General features: G+C 40.9%; 1 protein-coding gene across 1 annotated transcript in view; it reads left to right on the top strand.

Moving 5' to 3' along the window:
* uacab (uveal autoantigen with coiled-coil domains and ankyrin repeats b) overlaps positions 1 to 10553 on the top strand; it is a 49536-nt gene extending 38983 nt beyond the window's left edge. The window contains exons 8-19 of the mRNA XM_061739807.1: positions 470 to 651; positions 1113 to 1150; positions 1365 to 1403; positions 1573 to 1680; positions 2936 to 2968; positions 3607 to 3699; positions 3820 to 3850; positions 3937 to 3986; positions 4238 to 6952; positions 7115 to 7267; positions 7433 to 7498; positions 9475 to 10553. Coding sequence (XP_061595791.1) covers positions 470 to 651; positions 1113 to 1150; positions 1365 to 1403; positions 1573 to 1680; positions 2936 to 2968; positions 3607 to 3699; positions 3820 to 3850; positions 3937 to 3986; positions 4238 to 6952; positions 7115 to 7267; positions 7433 to 7498; positions 9475 to 9546 — 3580 coding nt within the window. The 3' untranslated portion in view covers positions 9547 to 10553. The remainder of the gene's footprint in view (positions 1 to 469; positions 652 to 1112; positions 1151 to 1364; positions 1404 to 1572; positions 1681 to 2935; positions 2969 to 3606; positions 3700 to 3819; positions 3851 to 3936; positions 3987 to 4237; positions 6953 to 7114; positions 7268 to 7432; positions 7499 to 9474) is intronic.
* The last annotated feature ends 3649 nt before the right edge of the window (positions 10554 to 14202 follow it).

Genomic DNA, 14202 nt, shown 5'->3' with positions numbered 1-14202 from the left:
AAGGCTTTACAATATATCTAAGAAATAAAACGGTAGTGCAGTATTATAGAAGAGTTACAGTCATGTCTCTGGTAGTAGAGGATAGGTGGCTCGATCTCCAACTCTTCTGTAGATGTGGGTCATTCCTAGTGTTTGTCATGAGTGTTTTTGCATTCAGATTTAAACTTCTGCTTTGCTGAAGATGTAGATTAAAGTAAATCAAATCTGTTAACATTGTCATAATTCCATGCATCTTTAAATAAATACAGAAAAAAGCAGTGGCTTATACTATTTGACAGTGTTGTTTAATAGAGCTAGCAAATTATTCAGTGTATGAGTCACTCAGTCTATTCATCAGTGGTGTTATGTGCAATTATTTTCATTGTTTTGTCCTGCAAGGCTCTCATTAAAGGACCTTTTTTTTCTTTTACAGTTATTTTATGCATGCCCTCACTCAAACAGTTTGTTGTTGTTTTTTTTACCCCATTAGGACGCCGCTGATTCTGGGCTGTGAGTTTGGCTGCAAGGATGCAGTTGAAGTGTTGCTGAAGAACAATGCTGATGTGAATGCAGTCGACAGCTTGGGTCATGATGCTTTTCACTACGCCCGTCTCAGCAGAAACCAGGAGCTCATTGCTCTGGTCAAAAGTTACCTTGACAAAGCCACCAGAGGTCAGAGCATGAGAAAGCCCTGTAGCCGTTTATTAGAGATAAATATAAGAGCACAAGTGTTATTATTTTTGCCTGTTGATGACAACAGTGGCGAAAGAGAATCTAGTTTGGACTGATCTTAAACTTTGCAGCCAGTTTTAAAATCAACTATTTCATAGTCTCATTTCACATATCTGTTTTGTATTTTTAATTCTAGATTTTTAATTCACTATTTTTTTTGGTTGTTTTTTTTAACTCTTCTCCCTTTAAATATCTTATGACATCTTTAGCCATATTCTTGACTTTCATAGTTAATTCTGATGTACTTTTATTCTATATTTACCCTATTTTTACCTTGAACGTGTTATCATAAAACACTTTTCTGCAAACTTGCCTTTAATCGTATAGTTTTTATACTAAAAGTCTGAGGGAGCATGAAATTTGAATTAGTGTTAATTTGTTTAATTTTCCTGCCATTACAGATCGAGAGGCTGCAAAGCTGGAACAGTGGAAGAGACAGGTAAGCGGCAGCATTCACATGGACACTGAAGTTTAGCCATGTTACAGTTCCTCTTCGTTTCAGAGCATTTCTTTTGGCTTGGATTCTTGGAGTTTGTACAGTTGTTGTAGTCAGTTATACTTGACTGCCATCTAGTGATTTCATCTGTGAATACATCCAGCCGTTTTGTGATATTTAGTATAGGGATAGTAAAATGGTCCTGTTTTATTTTCAGCATTCAGTGGAGAGACCAAAGACGGATCAGATCATACATGTAAGTGTTTTTTAAAGTTTGTCTTTCTTTTTTTACCTAAACATAAATCTGCTTTAGTGCATATGGTCTGTAGCATCAATAAAGGGCAGATGAATTTAACAGGTGTTTTTTTTAAACAAAGTCTGTAGCTTAAAGTGTGTGTGGTTTCAAATGTGAATGTATGTTTTAGGACCTGGAAAAGCAGAATGAAAACCTTCAGGAAAATCTAAGAAAGTACAACCAGGAGCAGAAATCTCTTGTAGATAAGGTCAACATGCTGCAGCAACAACTCACACAGGTATGTTTGGGTTAAAAGTGCCACGGTAAGGTCAAAAATGCAGAACCCCCCCCCCCCCAATAATCTTTGTATTTTAGTTTTATTTATCAGTGTGCCAAAAAGAAAATTGAAGGTCTTATTTAAAGTTCAAGAGGAGACATATGATGGTGTTCATGTCTGCGTGGCCCTTTTTTTTTCGCAATGCTGATATAACTGGATGGACACAGTAAATTTTAGATATGACTTTATATCTTTAGGATCTTAAAACCTGAACACTAGGAAAAACAGTATCCGAGGGGTTCGTGCCTGAACAATGGATTCATTTGTCTCATGATCTGCTGTTCAGAAGAAATTGTTAAAAAATGAGGCCTTGTGTTAATGTCGTCCAGAGGATCCGTAGATACTTCAGGTGTCTCGGATGAACCATGACACAAAGGAAATGTGTATTGTGGTGTACTGAGATGGTATAAAGTTATATGAATGTTGTTGGCCAAAGTAATTGAGGCTGCTGTGACAGAGCAGCATATGGCACATGTGCACACATAAAGGCCCGACTGTGGGTACCGTACTGTTCCTGACTGGTACCCAGCATGTGTCAGGAGAATTTACAAATACAACTTAAGTAGGACTCTGTATCATTGCACAACTTAAGCTGATATAAATAATGTAACGAAATAGCACTTGATGCTCATGATTCAATACATTTTTATCTTTTAAGTTTTGTGGGGTTAACAAAATTGCAAAGTGGTCAAAGCTTTACTTTTCTTAAATTATTTTGGTGAATTGTTTGCCTGAAACTTAAATACAATATTTGATGAAATTAGATAAAACATGACATGTTTTGGCTTATAATGTGTGCAAGAGTTGTTTTTATCTGCAATTTCAATACCATCATAACATTAAGATATGCATTTTCAGTCATTAATGACTTGTTCAAATTCTTTATAGTGCAGTTGTGATGTAACAATGGCATCGCATTTAATGATGAACCTTTTTTTTTTTTACAATTTAAACTTAACATGTAACTTGTAAACTGTAAAAATAGAATACTCTTTCAAAGCAAGAGCATCATTTCATCTTCCAGGTTATAAAAGAGTGTATTCTTGTTATGTATGTGAAAGATTGCTGACTAACAGTGAAACGGTGTGTTCAGTGAGCTCAGTCAATAACTGCCAGTGCAGTTTCCATGTACGTCAAAAAAAGAACCCTAAACAAATCATATATATCTGCATATAACCATCAATTTACTTGACACATATTCCCTTTTCCTCTGCAGGAAAAACTGTCTGTGGAAAATGCCAACAAAGAGGTAAGAAGCTTGTTTTCTCTGGACTATGTGAATGTCATGTATTCGTATTCCAGTGGTAATGTTTGCAGCGAGGTCTGGAGGGGAAACATATAAAAACATTACCTCGGCCAATGTTTTTCCTGCCCTACTTTTTAATATGTCATCCAACGACTCGGCTTATAACAGGAAAATCAAACACTTGCTTGAAAAGTGTATCTTGGTGTACGTGTCCCTGCTGCAGCTTACCAATAGGTGAAAGGATTTTTCTTCCCTCGATCATTATCAAACTAATCTCTTATCAAAACCAGACGTGTGCTTTTCCTGGCCCACTGTGGAGGAGAGAACATCTCCCTACACTCATTGTTCAGCTGCATAAAAGGTGAAATTGGCTAAAATTTGCTGCTGGCTGCATTTTCAGCCCTTTGGAGGACTCCGCTCTGGAACATCTCCATAAGCGGCTTTGGTACTGTTCTTTACGTAACGAAATAGTCCAACATTAAGCAGCACTCGCAAAGATGTAAACTGTAGAGCTCTAAATAAACAGCTGCCTGATCTGCTGTCTAACATTTCAAGAGACCAAAACAAAGTTAATGTATAACAAAACCGATGTGTTTAAGACTGTTGACTGATTGGTGCTTTTTCTTGAATGAATGAATCAGAAAGAGCAGCTGAAGGTGTTCCTTACTGCAAAAGAAAGAGAAGAAGCAACTCGAGTTCCAGAAACTGTCAAGGTCCAGCTCCGCAGTGCTTTGGTCAGTGTTTTTTTTTTTTGTTTTTTTTATGATCTCCCGCCTTAAAGCGGTCTATGAAGAGGTAAAAAATAATTTCAGGTCTCAAGTGTCTCCTACAATGTTGTATTTATGTGTTAACAGGGGGAATACTCAGGCCAGTCTGTTATCAAAGGTGAGCCTTCTTTTATTGTTGGGGATTATAAACGTATATAGTAGGAGTTGGTTTGAATGTTGTGGTTTTGTCGTGTTCTCCTGCAGGTAAAGAAAACATTTTAGTCAAACAAGCTCACAGCCTGGATTCTGACCACGTAAGTCTTCATTTAAAATGTCTCATGGCATACAAATTTATTTATTTATAATAAATATAATATTTATTATTATTTATTATTTATTTAATTTATTTAAGTGTTTTAACATTTTGTATTACACAAATGGTGGGTTAAGAAGATAACACAGAAGATAAGATATTTAATGAAGTGCCTGGTTTCCTAAAGATGACTGATTATAATAATTGTCCACGTCTTGTGTTTGTATTATTGTTTCGCCCATTTTTGCTCAGATTCTCCAGAATCCTGCTGTGTCGCGTTCGCTGTCCAAACCTCTGGAGAGAAGTCAGACTGCAGGAGGTTGGGAACCGTCTGCTGAAGTGGAGGCACTTGGACATGAACTTGAGATGGTCAGTAGGAGACAACAAGCAGCGGAGGAAGAGGTGACGCGGCTTCAGTCTGCACTCAACCGCAAAAACCGAGAGTGCCAGGAACTGGCCCAAAGCCGAGACACCGTCCAGAAACAGGCCGACCAGCAAGTGCAAGAACTGGAGGACGCCTTGGGAGACGTCCAGAAGAGGATGCTGGACTCTGAGTGTAAAGTCAAACAGCTGCAGGCCCATGTAGTTGCCGTGAAGGAACACTTAGGAGGCCAAGCGGCAGAAGAACTGCGTACCCAGCTCCAGGATGTGAAGGCCAAGTATGAAGGTGCTTCAGCCGAAGTGGGTCGTGTTCGTAACCGCCTCAAACAGAGTGAGAAAGCCCTGGAGGAATATAAGAGCAGCGAGAGCCAGTTGGCTGTAGAGGCGGACAGGCTGACCCAGGAGCTGTCAGCTCTGTCCGCAGAACGAGATGAACTTGCAGAAACCTTTTTAGAGATGGAAACCCAACTGAAAGAAGCGCAGACTAAACATGGCAACACGGTGCCAGCTGAGAAGTTTGATAACATGAAAAACCTGCTGACCAACGCCGTCGATGAGAAGGAACGGCAGATCGCCGAGCTGAGGGAAGACTACGATCGTGTGCTGGAAGAGGTGGCAGAGCTCCATAGAAAGCTAGACAGTCCCTCGTCCCAGGGAGGGTCAGGGGTGATATCTGTAGAGGAGCATCACAGGATACGAGCAGCTCTGGAAGAACAGAGCGCCTCACTGAAAAGGAAACTGATGGATGTGACTGCCAGGAGCCAAGATCTGATCCAAGAGGTGAAGGAGAGTGAAGAGGAGAGGGATCTGCTGCGAGATCAGGTGGATGAGCTCAGCAGCAGGATTGAGAATGACTTTATACTCGTGAACGAGCACGAGGAAGTTAGAAAAAACATGGTAGCAGCTCTGGAGGACCTCGAGGACAAACTAGTGGAAGCCAGTGAACGTTACGGAAAAGCAGAGGCACAAGTCCAGCTGCTTCAAACCGAGAGAGTCACACTGCAGGAGACCATCGGTAATCAAAACAGCTTCTGTGAGAAACATGAGGGGGACATGGAGGCTCTGGGGTCTCAGAACGCTGACCTGGTGAAGAAACTTGAACTTATTCAGAACAAATGTGAAGACGGAGATAAAGAATGTGAAGAGCTGAGGGAACAGCACCAGACCCTGAAGCAGAGTGTGGAGGAACAGTATGTTCCCAGACAGCAGCACGAGCAAGTGAAGATCGAGTTGAGTTCCACCGTAGAAAGTTTGAAAGCCGAGATGTCGAAGTTGGAAACCAAGGAAAAAGAAAGTGGGAAAGAACTTAAGAATTTGAAAGAAGGAAATGAGAAGTTGAAAGATGAATTGGAAAAGGTTATGTTGGAGATGAAAAAAGATTATATAAGTATAGTGGACTACAAAGCTGCCACGGACAAGCTAAATGCTGCTGTAGCTGAGGCGGACAGTCGAGCAAATGAAGGATCAGCACAGCATGTCCTGGCTCAGGAGGAAATAATAAAGCTCAATCAAGAACTGGAGGCCCAGAAGAAAGAACTGGATACCATACAGGAGGCTATTCAGTCCAAGTTTGTCCCACTAACAGCGGCTGAAGAGAAGGAAACCTCTTACAGCGCCCACGTGAAGGAGCTCACAGACAAGCTGTCGGATATGGAAGAGAAGTATAATAAAGAGAGGCTGGCCGTGGAGGGCACCGTACAGGAGAAAGAGAATCTGAAAGTGGAGATGGAATCGGTTCAGCAGAGACTTGACAGTGCTCTGGTAACCAGTGAGAAGCACAAAGGAGAAGAGGAAGAGTATAAGACTAAATATGAAGAAATGGCCCAGACGTTGATCAGTTTACAGCAGCAGAACCAGGAGGTGACACTTGAGAAGACGGAGCTGCAAGAGCAGAACTCTCTCTGCAACACTCAGATGCAGAATCTCCAGGAGCGCCTGAAAGCAGAGCTGACTCGCATCGCAACTTATGACACCGAGCTTAAAACCCTTCACGATGCCATGCAGCAAGCTCAGGCTGATTGCAAGAAAGCAAAAGAGGCTCAGCGGGAGGAAGTCCAGAGGGTTTGTGCCCTACAGAAAGACCTGGAGGAGCAGCGCAGGGATCAAACTTCTGCACTGCAACAACACACCACGGCCAAAGAAGCCCTGGAGGCTGAAGTCACTACGCTTAAGATGACTCTCCGCGAAGAGGAGGAGAGCAACGCCCAGAGAGCTGAGGATGTATCCGCCCTGCACTCTGAGCTCTTGCAAGCCACGCAGGCTCTTGAAGAGCATCGCTATAAAGAAGACCAAATGAACCAGCTGAAGAAAAGGCGGCAGCAGCTGGAGGAGGAGGCTGCTGACATGAGCAATAAGATGCTGAGCTTAACACAAGAGAGAGAAGAGGCCCATCAGGAGGCAACACAAGCCAGAGAGGACGAGAGACGGGCCAGGACAGAGATGGAGACCGTCCAGGAAAAAGGACGTGCCATTGAGAGAGAAATTGGGGAGCTGAAAGAGAGATATGATAAATCACTCAGCACCATCTGTGATCTTCAGAAAAGGATTCAGACATCGGCTCAGCAGACTGAGGCCAAAGACAAAAAGGTAGAACATGTTTTGAGGCTTAATGAAGGCAGTGCATTAAAGCTGTCCCTATAGCTACATAGAGATGTGAAAATACATGAGTTTATACATCTTTGCTTCCGTTTCTCAGGATAAAGCCAGTCTAGCGCTGATATAAAGTAATAGAAATGTTGTGTGTTTCAGATCACAGAGTTGCTGACAGATGTGGAACGATTGAAGCAGGCACTCAACGGTCTGTCGCAACTGGCTTACACGAGCAACACGCCCAACAAGAGGCAGACGCTGCAGATCGACACACTTCAAACTCAGATCAAAAACCTACAGCAACAGCTGGCTGTGAGTGGACAAGCAACTTCAACTTTTAAATGCTGTTTATATGCCAACACTCAGGTTTAGCAGTAAAGTTTAGAGTAGTTTGGTTACACTATCAACTATACTTCCTGTTTCCTTATACATCAAGGTGGTATCATATATTTAATGACTCCTTCTCTCCTTGAAAAGGATGCTGAGAGGCAACACAGAGAGGTGGTTTCAATTTATCGGACTCATCTTCTAAGTGCAGCACAGGTGAGTTTGTTTCTTTCATTTCTAGAGCTCTGACTGTTATCTGAACATCTGTCTTAAACTCTTCAGATTTCTGCTAACAAGGTCACAAACATGCTTCTTCTATATTTAAAGTAAGCTCTGTTGTTCAGACAGCTGATGACTTGTTGAGAGCAACTCCAGAGATGAACTTGGGCTTTGTTCAAGTTGCAGCCTAAATCCGTTTCCTGCCCACATCCAATCAGAATCTGATCTACCTGGCTGTTTACATCGTATATAAATCAGATCCCACCTGTGTCCTGGCTGATGTTTTAAGCCACATGGTTTCTACGGTAACCTACACACAGAATGAGGAAACATAATTATTTTCACGCTCTGAGCCTGTCACTCTGCTAGGCATAATAAAAAATAAATTATTATTTAATAGAAAAAAAAAGACAGACCTTTAGACCTGCCATGTTGACAAAGGAGCCACTAACAAAACAAGATGTAGTTAAGTTTTATTATGTCTTGTAATATCACTTGGCTGGTACATAAAGTTTCTTCCTCCTGTAATCAGAAGTTGTATTTCTGTGTAGAGTGGCTTTAAGTCAAAAGGAATATTTGGGTAAAGCCGTAGCCATCTCAATACTGAGAGGTGAAACAAATGTCCGAGGAATTATATGATGCACTTGAAACACGAAAGGCTTCAGCCAGTTTTTTTCTTTCTTTCAAAAGTTGTCACAAATTCTTGTGGTGTTAAAACTGTGATAAACTTAAAAATACCACACAGACACAGTACGAAAGCAGCTTTTTCAAGCGTTTCTTTACACCTCTGTTCATAGTTGCTGTAGAATGAGCTGCATAACTCAACTTTACGCCGCATTGCCAGCTATGGCTCTCTGGAAATCAGTCTTACAACTTTGCAACACCCACTTCAGAGATGCAACAGATGTGTAATGTTGTGATTCGGTTGGCGATAACACTGATGCTGGATAATTCTCCTCTGATCTGGATCTGTGGTGTGACGGTTCACTTTCTACCACTTACTGAAAAGCAAAGTTTCACACCAAGGCATTTCCAAACTGGCAGGGTTTGATTTGATTTGTTTATTTGCACAACATAAAAAACGGTACAAAAGTTTAAATAAACATAAAAAAACATGAAAATATGTGCAGGTGAGAAAGGAAGCCCTAAATGGGCTTATTCAAAGTTCTCACCAGGAAAAATACATTGTATTGAAATAATAGCAAGAACAAAAAAACAAAAAAACAAAAAAAAACAGCGTTCAAAAAAGATGGATATAAACAGACAATTTCTCGGTGTGCACGTGCAGAAGTGAGTCCACATTAAGTGGAAGCACTTCTAGACGCTTGGTCAATAAGGCTGGTCTTCAATCTCTGTTTAAAACTATTAATAGACAGTGAAGATTTTGCGATAAGTATATGAGAGTTCCAGAGTGAGGAACCTCTGTCTTTGATGGAGAACTGAGTGCTATTAGTACGACTGAATGAAGAATGGAGATCCTTAAATTGTCTGGTATTATAGTTATGAATTTGCGAATTGGTCTTAAAAAAATCTTTGAAAGTACTTGGAAGCCTATTTGCAAGATAAGTGCATTTGTAAATGAAAGCACATGATTGGAGTATGTTAATATCATAGATGGATAATAAATTTAATTTTTTAAACAAAGGGGCAGATGGGGCCAAATAGAAGGCAGAAGTAGCTATTCTTACAAATTTCTTTTGAGTAATGAGTAATTTGTGTAGATTTGATGAATATGTACTTGCCCAAACAATGTTGCCATAAATGAGATAAGGATAAATTAAACTGTAATACAGAGTAACGAGACAAGCCTGATGGACCAAACCTCTGATTCTTCTGATGATACCAAGGGATCTACAGATTTTGTTAGTTACAGAATGTTGTTGGTCACTTCAGAAACCCAAACGTGCGCTCTTTAACCATGTGTCGATGCGTGCAGCTAACTGAAGCTAATTCGTGCCTGTTTTCTCTCCCAGGGCCACATGGATGAAGACGTCCAGGCCGCCTTACTACAGATCATCCGCATGAGACAGGAGTTTGTGTGCTAAAGCTTCAAAACACCTGCTGACTCAAACTCACTGTTGTCACATCCTTCTCTGTCAAATGTTTGTGCTGTGGCCCCTGGGGGCGCCCAGCGTGTGAGTGTGTGTGTGTGTGTGTGTGTGTGTGTGTGTGTGTGTGTGTGTGCGTGTGTGTTTGTTTGTGTGTGTGAGATGTCAAATTTCCCCCAAAAACCCTTTCTGAAATCTTTTTTTTCTAGTGTTCCTGCAGTTTGATTCCCAGACATTTCAGTCTCAGTGCTGCAGTTACGGATGAGTAGCTGCAGTTTTTATTGGTGCAAATGTGTATTTTCTACTTGAGCAAGACTCAACTCGCATCAAAATGTCATTGTATTAGTTCAAGCTTTAAACAGATCTATGAAAACGCCATCGCATATGAATACATTTTAGTTCATTCGCTTCAGATTTTTTATAAATGTTACAAATCTGTATTTTATTTAGCTTTGACCCATTATCTTCAGTAATGTGGAAGTTATTTGAAATGTGGGTTTCTTCCGTAGATAATTGAGCTGAAACGAAAACTGGACATGAACACAAAGACCACTTTTCACATTCCCACCTGACAGTCGGCCTTCATGCAGTGTTTTCATATTTAACAGCAATGTTTGCCAGAATTGCAAAAGGACTGGTTCTTTACACACATATATTTTTAACTCAGCTGCCATGTGCACACTGAAGGAATTACCAGGTGCCGTATCTGTTCCTGCAGACGATACAGTGACTGACTAAACTGGTGAAACAAGCAGTCATACATTTATATTAACATACAAAATTAATCTAATGATATGTGACCATTAAAAGGTATTTAGCTGAAACAGATTATAAGAGAAGATGACTACATTTTTTTTTTTTTGTTTAAGTAAAGATCAACATTTCGCCTTTGGTCCTTGGCTGTTTTTAAAAAGTACTAAAACCTGCCGTTAAGTGAAAATAAAAATACTTTAAAGTAAACTAAATAATTTTAGATTTTATTTCATAATTGTACTTTTGTTTCTGAATAATAATAATATTGATAATGAATAATAAGTCTCATTTTACTCTGAAATATTCCCCCCCTTTTTTTTCTTGCTGAGCTGCAGGAAATCCACTGCAAAAATAAAATGTTGTAGTCAAATCGCTTCAGGTTGAACTTTAACTAGTTGTTTGAACCCTCATATTAGTGCATTATACAATGATTTTAACATCTCTTATACTAAAGTCTTTCACAGCCTGTTTGCTCAGAAGTAATCATGGCAACAAGGAAATCAGTCAGTGCACACAGGGCTCATGAGTTTTAATATGCAAACCAAATTTGAAATTTGAACCTATCCTTTAACTTCATGCCAGTTGTTGTTGTTCTGTGATTCAGACTCATTTTGTGGCATAGCCATCATCTTCTGGAGGTCCAAACATGCCCACTACCAAAGGTCTGACGTTCACCCGAAACCTAAAATCTTCTGACGAGTCCACACATAAGTCATGCTGGATTTGAGTCAGTGGAGATCTCTTGCTGTGTCCTCGAGTTTGCAGTGGCACGTTGTCGTTTTTGAAGCCGGAGTGTCCTCTAGTGGCGAGACTTGGCAGGCCAAGTTGATAGAAACTAATGAGCGTGGCGGCTCGGGGGCGAGCCGCTGTCCCTGGGAGCTGCTGGCCCTGCATGCGTGGACGCAAAATTATTATAGAGAAAGTAAAAGTCAACCTGGGGTCTCAGTTATAACTGCATTAAGAAAAAAAAGTAATTTTAAATCAGCTAAAGCTTAGTTTAAAAATGTGATGTAATGCAGCGGGGAGCGGCAGCGGCGGCCCCTGAGCCGCTCTGTGTGACGTCATGGTGTAGAGTAGAGCTGTTGTGATTGTTGAGCGAGTCTCTTGTGCCTTTACACTGATTATATTTTTCATAGCTTTGTACTACTTTAATTACTGTACAAAAGTGTGACAACTCTGATATTCAGCAGGTCTGGACGTAGAGCGGCACGAAACATGTTCAGGGTACCGTTTACCACAATAATCATTTATTAGGAATTGGAGGACATCATCCTTTTATTTATATGGTTAATCTCTCCTTTAACAACTAGTTATTTGAAGCACTCCTGTCTTCACCTGTCAGCTAACACTCTTTAAAAAGTACAGATTAAAAGATTAACCTTTTTGTTTTGGGATTTTTCTTACCATTTTCCTTCAACTATTAAAAGAATTCAAACTAAATCTAGATGAAATACTAAAGAATCGTACTGTTTAACTTGTGTTCAAACTGGATGTTTTCTTTGGTGACAATTTGTTTGTTAATCTGTCTACAAAAATCAATAAAAGTGCCTAGAATAGAAAACTACATTATTGTCTTGTGTTGTTGTGAATCTTATAAACTTGTTTCCGCAGTCGGCCTCCAGCACAGAAGTCTGAGCAGCCGGAGTTACTTAGCTTTACTGGGGGGATCACAGATGTCTGCACCAGTGGGGATATTTGTGTTTGATCAGACTTCAGCTGGATGCAGCCCACTCGTCCGCCCCTCATGGCAGCATGCGGTCATGTGGTTTCACTTTCAGCACAATCAAACCAGGCACACGGCGCTCACTTTTATCCCCAAACCTCTGCTTCCACTGATTTGTCTGTTTGCTCTTTTTCCTCTTTGCAAGATTTATTTTTCATTAAAGCCGCCTTTAGCAGATGGTGAGAGCGCAGGTCAGGCGTGCACCAGTTACTTCTTCAGATAAACTTCATGCCCGGCTGCTGAGCGTTGCAGCTATTCCTTTGAAAAAAAAATAATCAAGATTGCTATTGCTGAAATAGGAAAAGTGAGATCTGATCCATCCGATGTGGCATCCTGTGATCACAAGCGTACACACACCCCGTAATTGAAACAAGGCCCGATCTGAGTTTGATTTCTTTCAGTAAAGCTTTGTGGTCTCAAGTTGCAGCCCTCCTCCCCCTTCCTCAGTTTTATTAGGCTATTCTCTTTTGCGGTCGGCACTGAATAAGCTGTTCTCAGCAATTATGTCAAATAGTTTTCAATCTGTTTGCAGACCTCTCTTTAATCTCATTTCCAGGCTCTTAATCAGTTCCATACATCCACTTGTGGCCTTTTTGGTTAACCATTTTAACCCCCTTCTCCACCGCAAACTATCCCATCACGAGACCATAAAAAAAAAAAAAAAAAAATCAGCCGTCCCCAGAAAGATCAGAGCCATTATTTATGTTGGACCCGGGCCCGGCCGGCCGCTGCATGCCTCATGAATAGTGATCCGGCCGAGCAGCCAGCAGGGTGGTTATATACACATCAAACATACAGCCACATCTCTGCTCGCTGTCACGACTGTCTTCCTCCTTCCTGCTGCGTCTCCTCCTCCAGACACTTGCTCCCCGGAGGAGCCGCCACGCCTGCCTTTGTGTCTGCGTTGTGATAACTTTTTTATTGTGACTGCCCCACATGTTAAATGCATTTGCATTTATCAGCTGCGAGGTTGTTTTCACCCTCACGCTCTTCTAGGGACCCATGCGTTTGCTGTTGGGCCTGATCTGACCCCTCCAAGTTGTCATGTACGCAGCACTGTTCAATTAGCTTAAACAACAATCCGTAAAGCACTTGCTTGTGTAGATTTTAACAGCCTTCAACAGAGAGGAATAGCAGGCTTGAGAATTTGATAATCTCTTGTTGTTTCCGGATGGTTTTCATTCTCAATCTTGCCTTCATCAAAGGAAGTTTATACAATCTGAAACTTCTCCTAAACCACACAGTCCTTTACAGAAGTTTTGTGTCATGTACGTACAATAGCCCACACAGCAAATTAGGTCAACATGACAGATGCATTGAACTTTGCAGAGACAGCATTCTTTTGTGCTTGGTAGTTAGTTTGGTGTTAATACAAATTTGTCATCAAAGGCATCAAAACTAGCGGGAAAAAGCTGGCCAACTAGGCTCGTCTCATTTGTCCAATTTATACCTCCTCTTTAATTTGTACTGAAATTAAATCTCAGTATAATAATTTAAATGTCTCAAATTTCCTAGTGAGTGAAGATGCACCTGTATATGCTATATTAAGTCTTTTCAGAATCTGCAGCATCCAAGCTGGGATGAAATGACTCATTTTACATTTTCAATCAAATTGTAAATAAATGTGTGGTTATCAAAGGCAGTTGTGATTTTTAATTTGACATAAATGGTGAAATTAAGGTGTCTGCTGCAGGACAATGGTGGTTATAAGATGCAGTTGTCACACTTCTTAACTAAATAGTTTAAAATGATGGCTTACAGGACATTTCAAGTTGTTAAAGCCACTCTATGTAGCAATGCCACTTCTGACCGCAAAGTGGTACATAGATCTGCTGTGTTGACGAAAGAGCCACAAACAATGTGGGGACGATCCAGCATATCTTTACCGTATTTTGCAGACCACTATAGGCGCGCCGCATTATAAGGTGCAACATTTATGAACGGGTCTGTTTTCATACACAACATTATTGGCATATCTGGTAAGTAACAGGCTCCTGTAAAATAAAACGGAGCTCAAGTATCAGGCGATGAAAATCCTTGTGGAGTTTTTTTTCCCTGAGCTCTGCATCTGTAGCTTGAGCCGCTCCTAGGCCGCCTACTGCAAGCGCCAGCTGGATCTGGCAGGCAATGCGGTGCAAGCGACCAGAGCGGCCGCTGGCAATTTTGAAACTTTTGGT

The sequence above is a fragment of the Cololabis saira genome, chromosome 2, assembly GCF_033807715.1.
Source record: "Cololabis saira isolate AMF1-May2022 chromosome 2, fColSai1.1, whole genome shotgun sequence".
NCBI lineage: Eukaryota > Metazoa > Chordata > Actinopteri > Beloniformes > Belonidae > Cololabis > Cololabis saira.
Note: the sequence above shows the minus strand (reverse complement) of the source record. Positions and strands in the feature narration are given on the sequence as shown.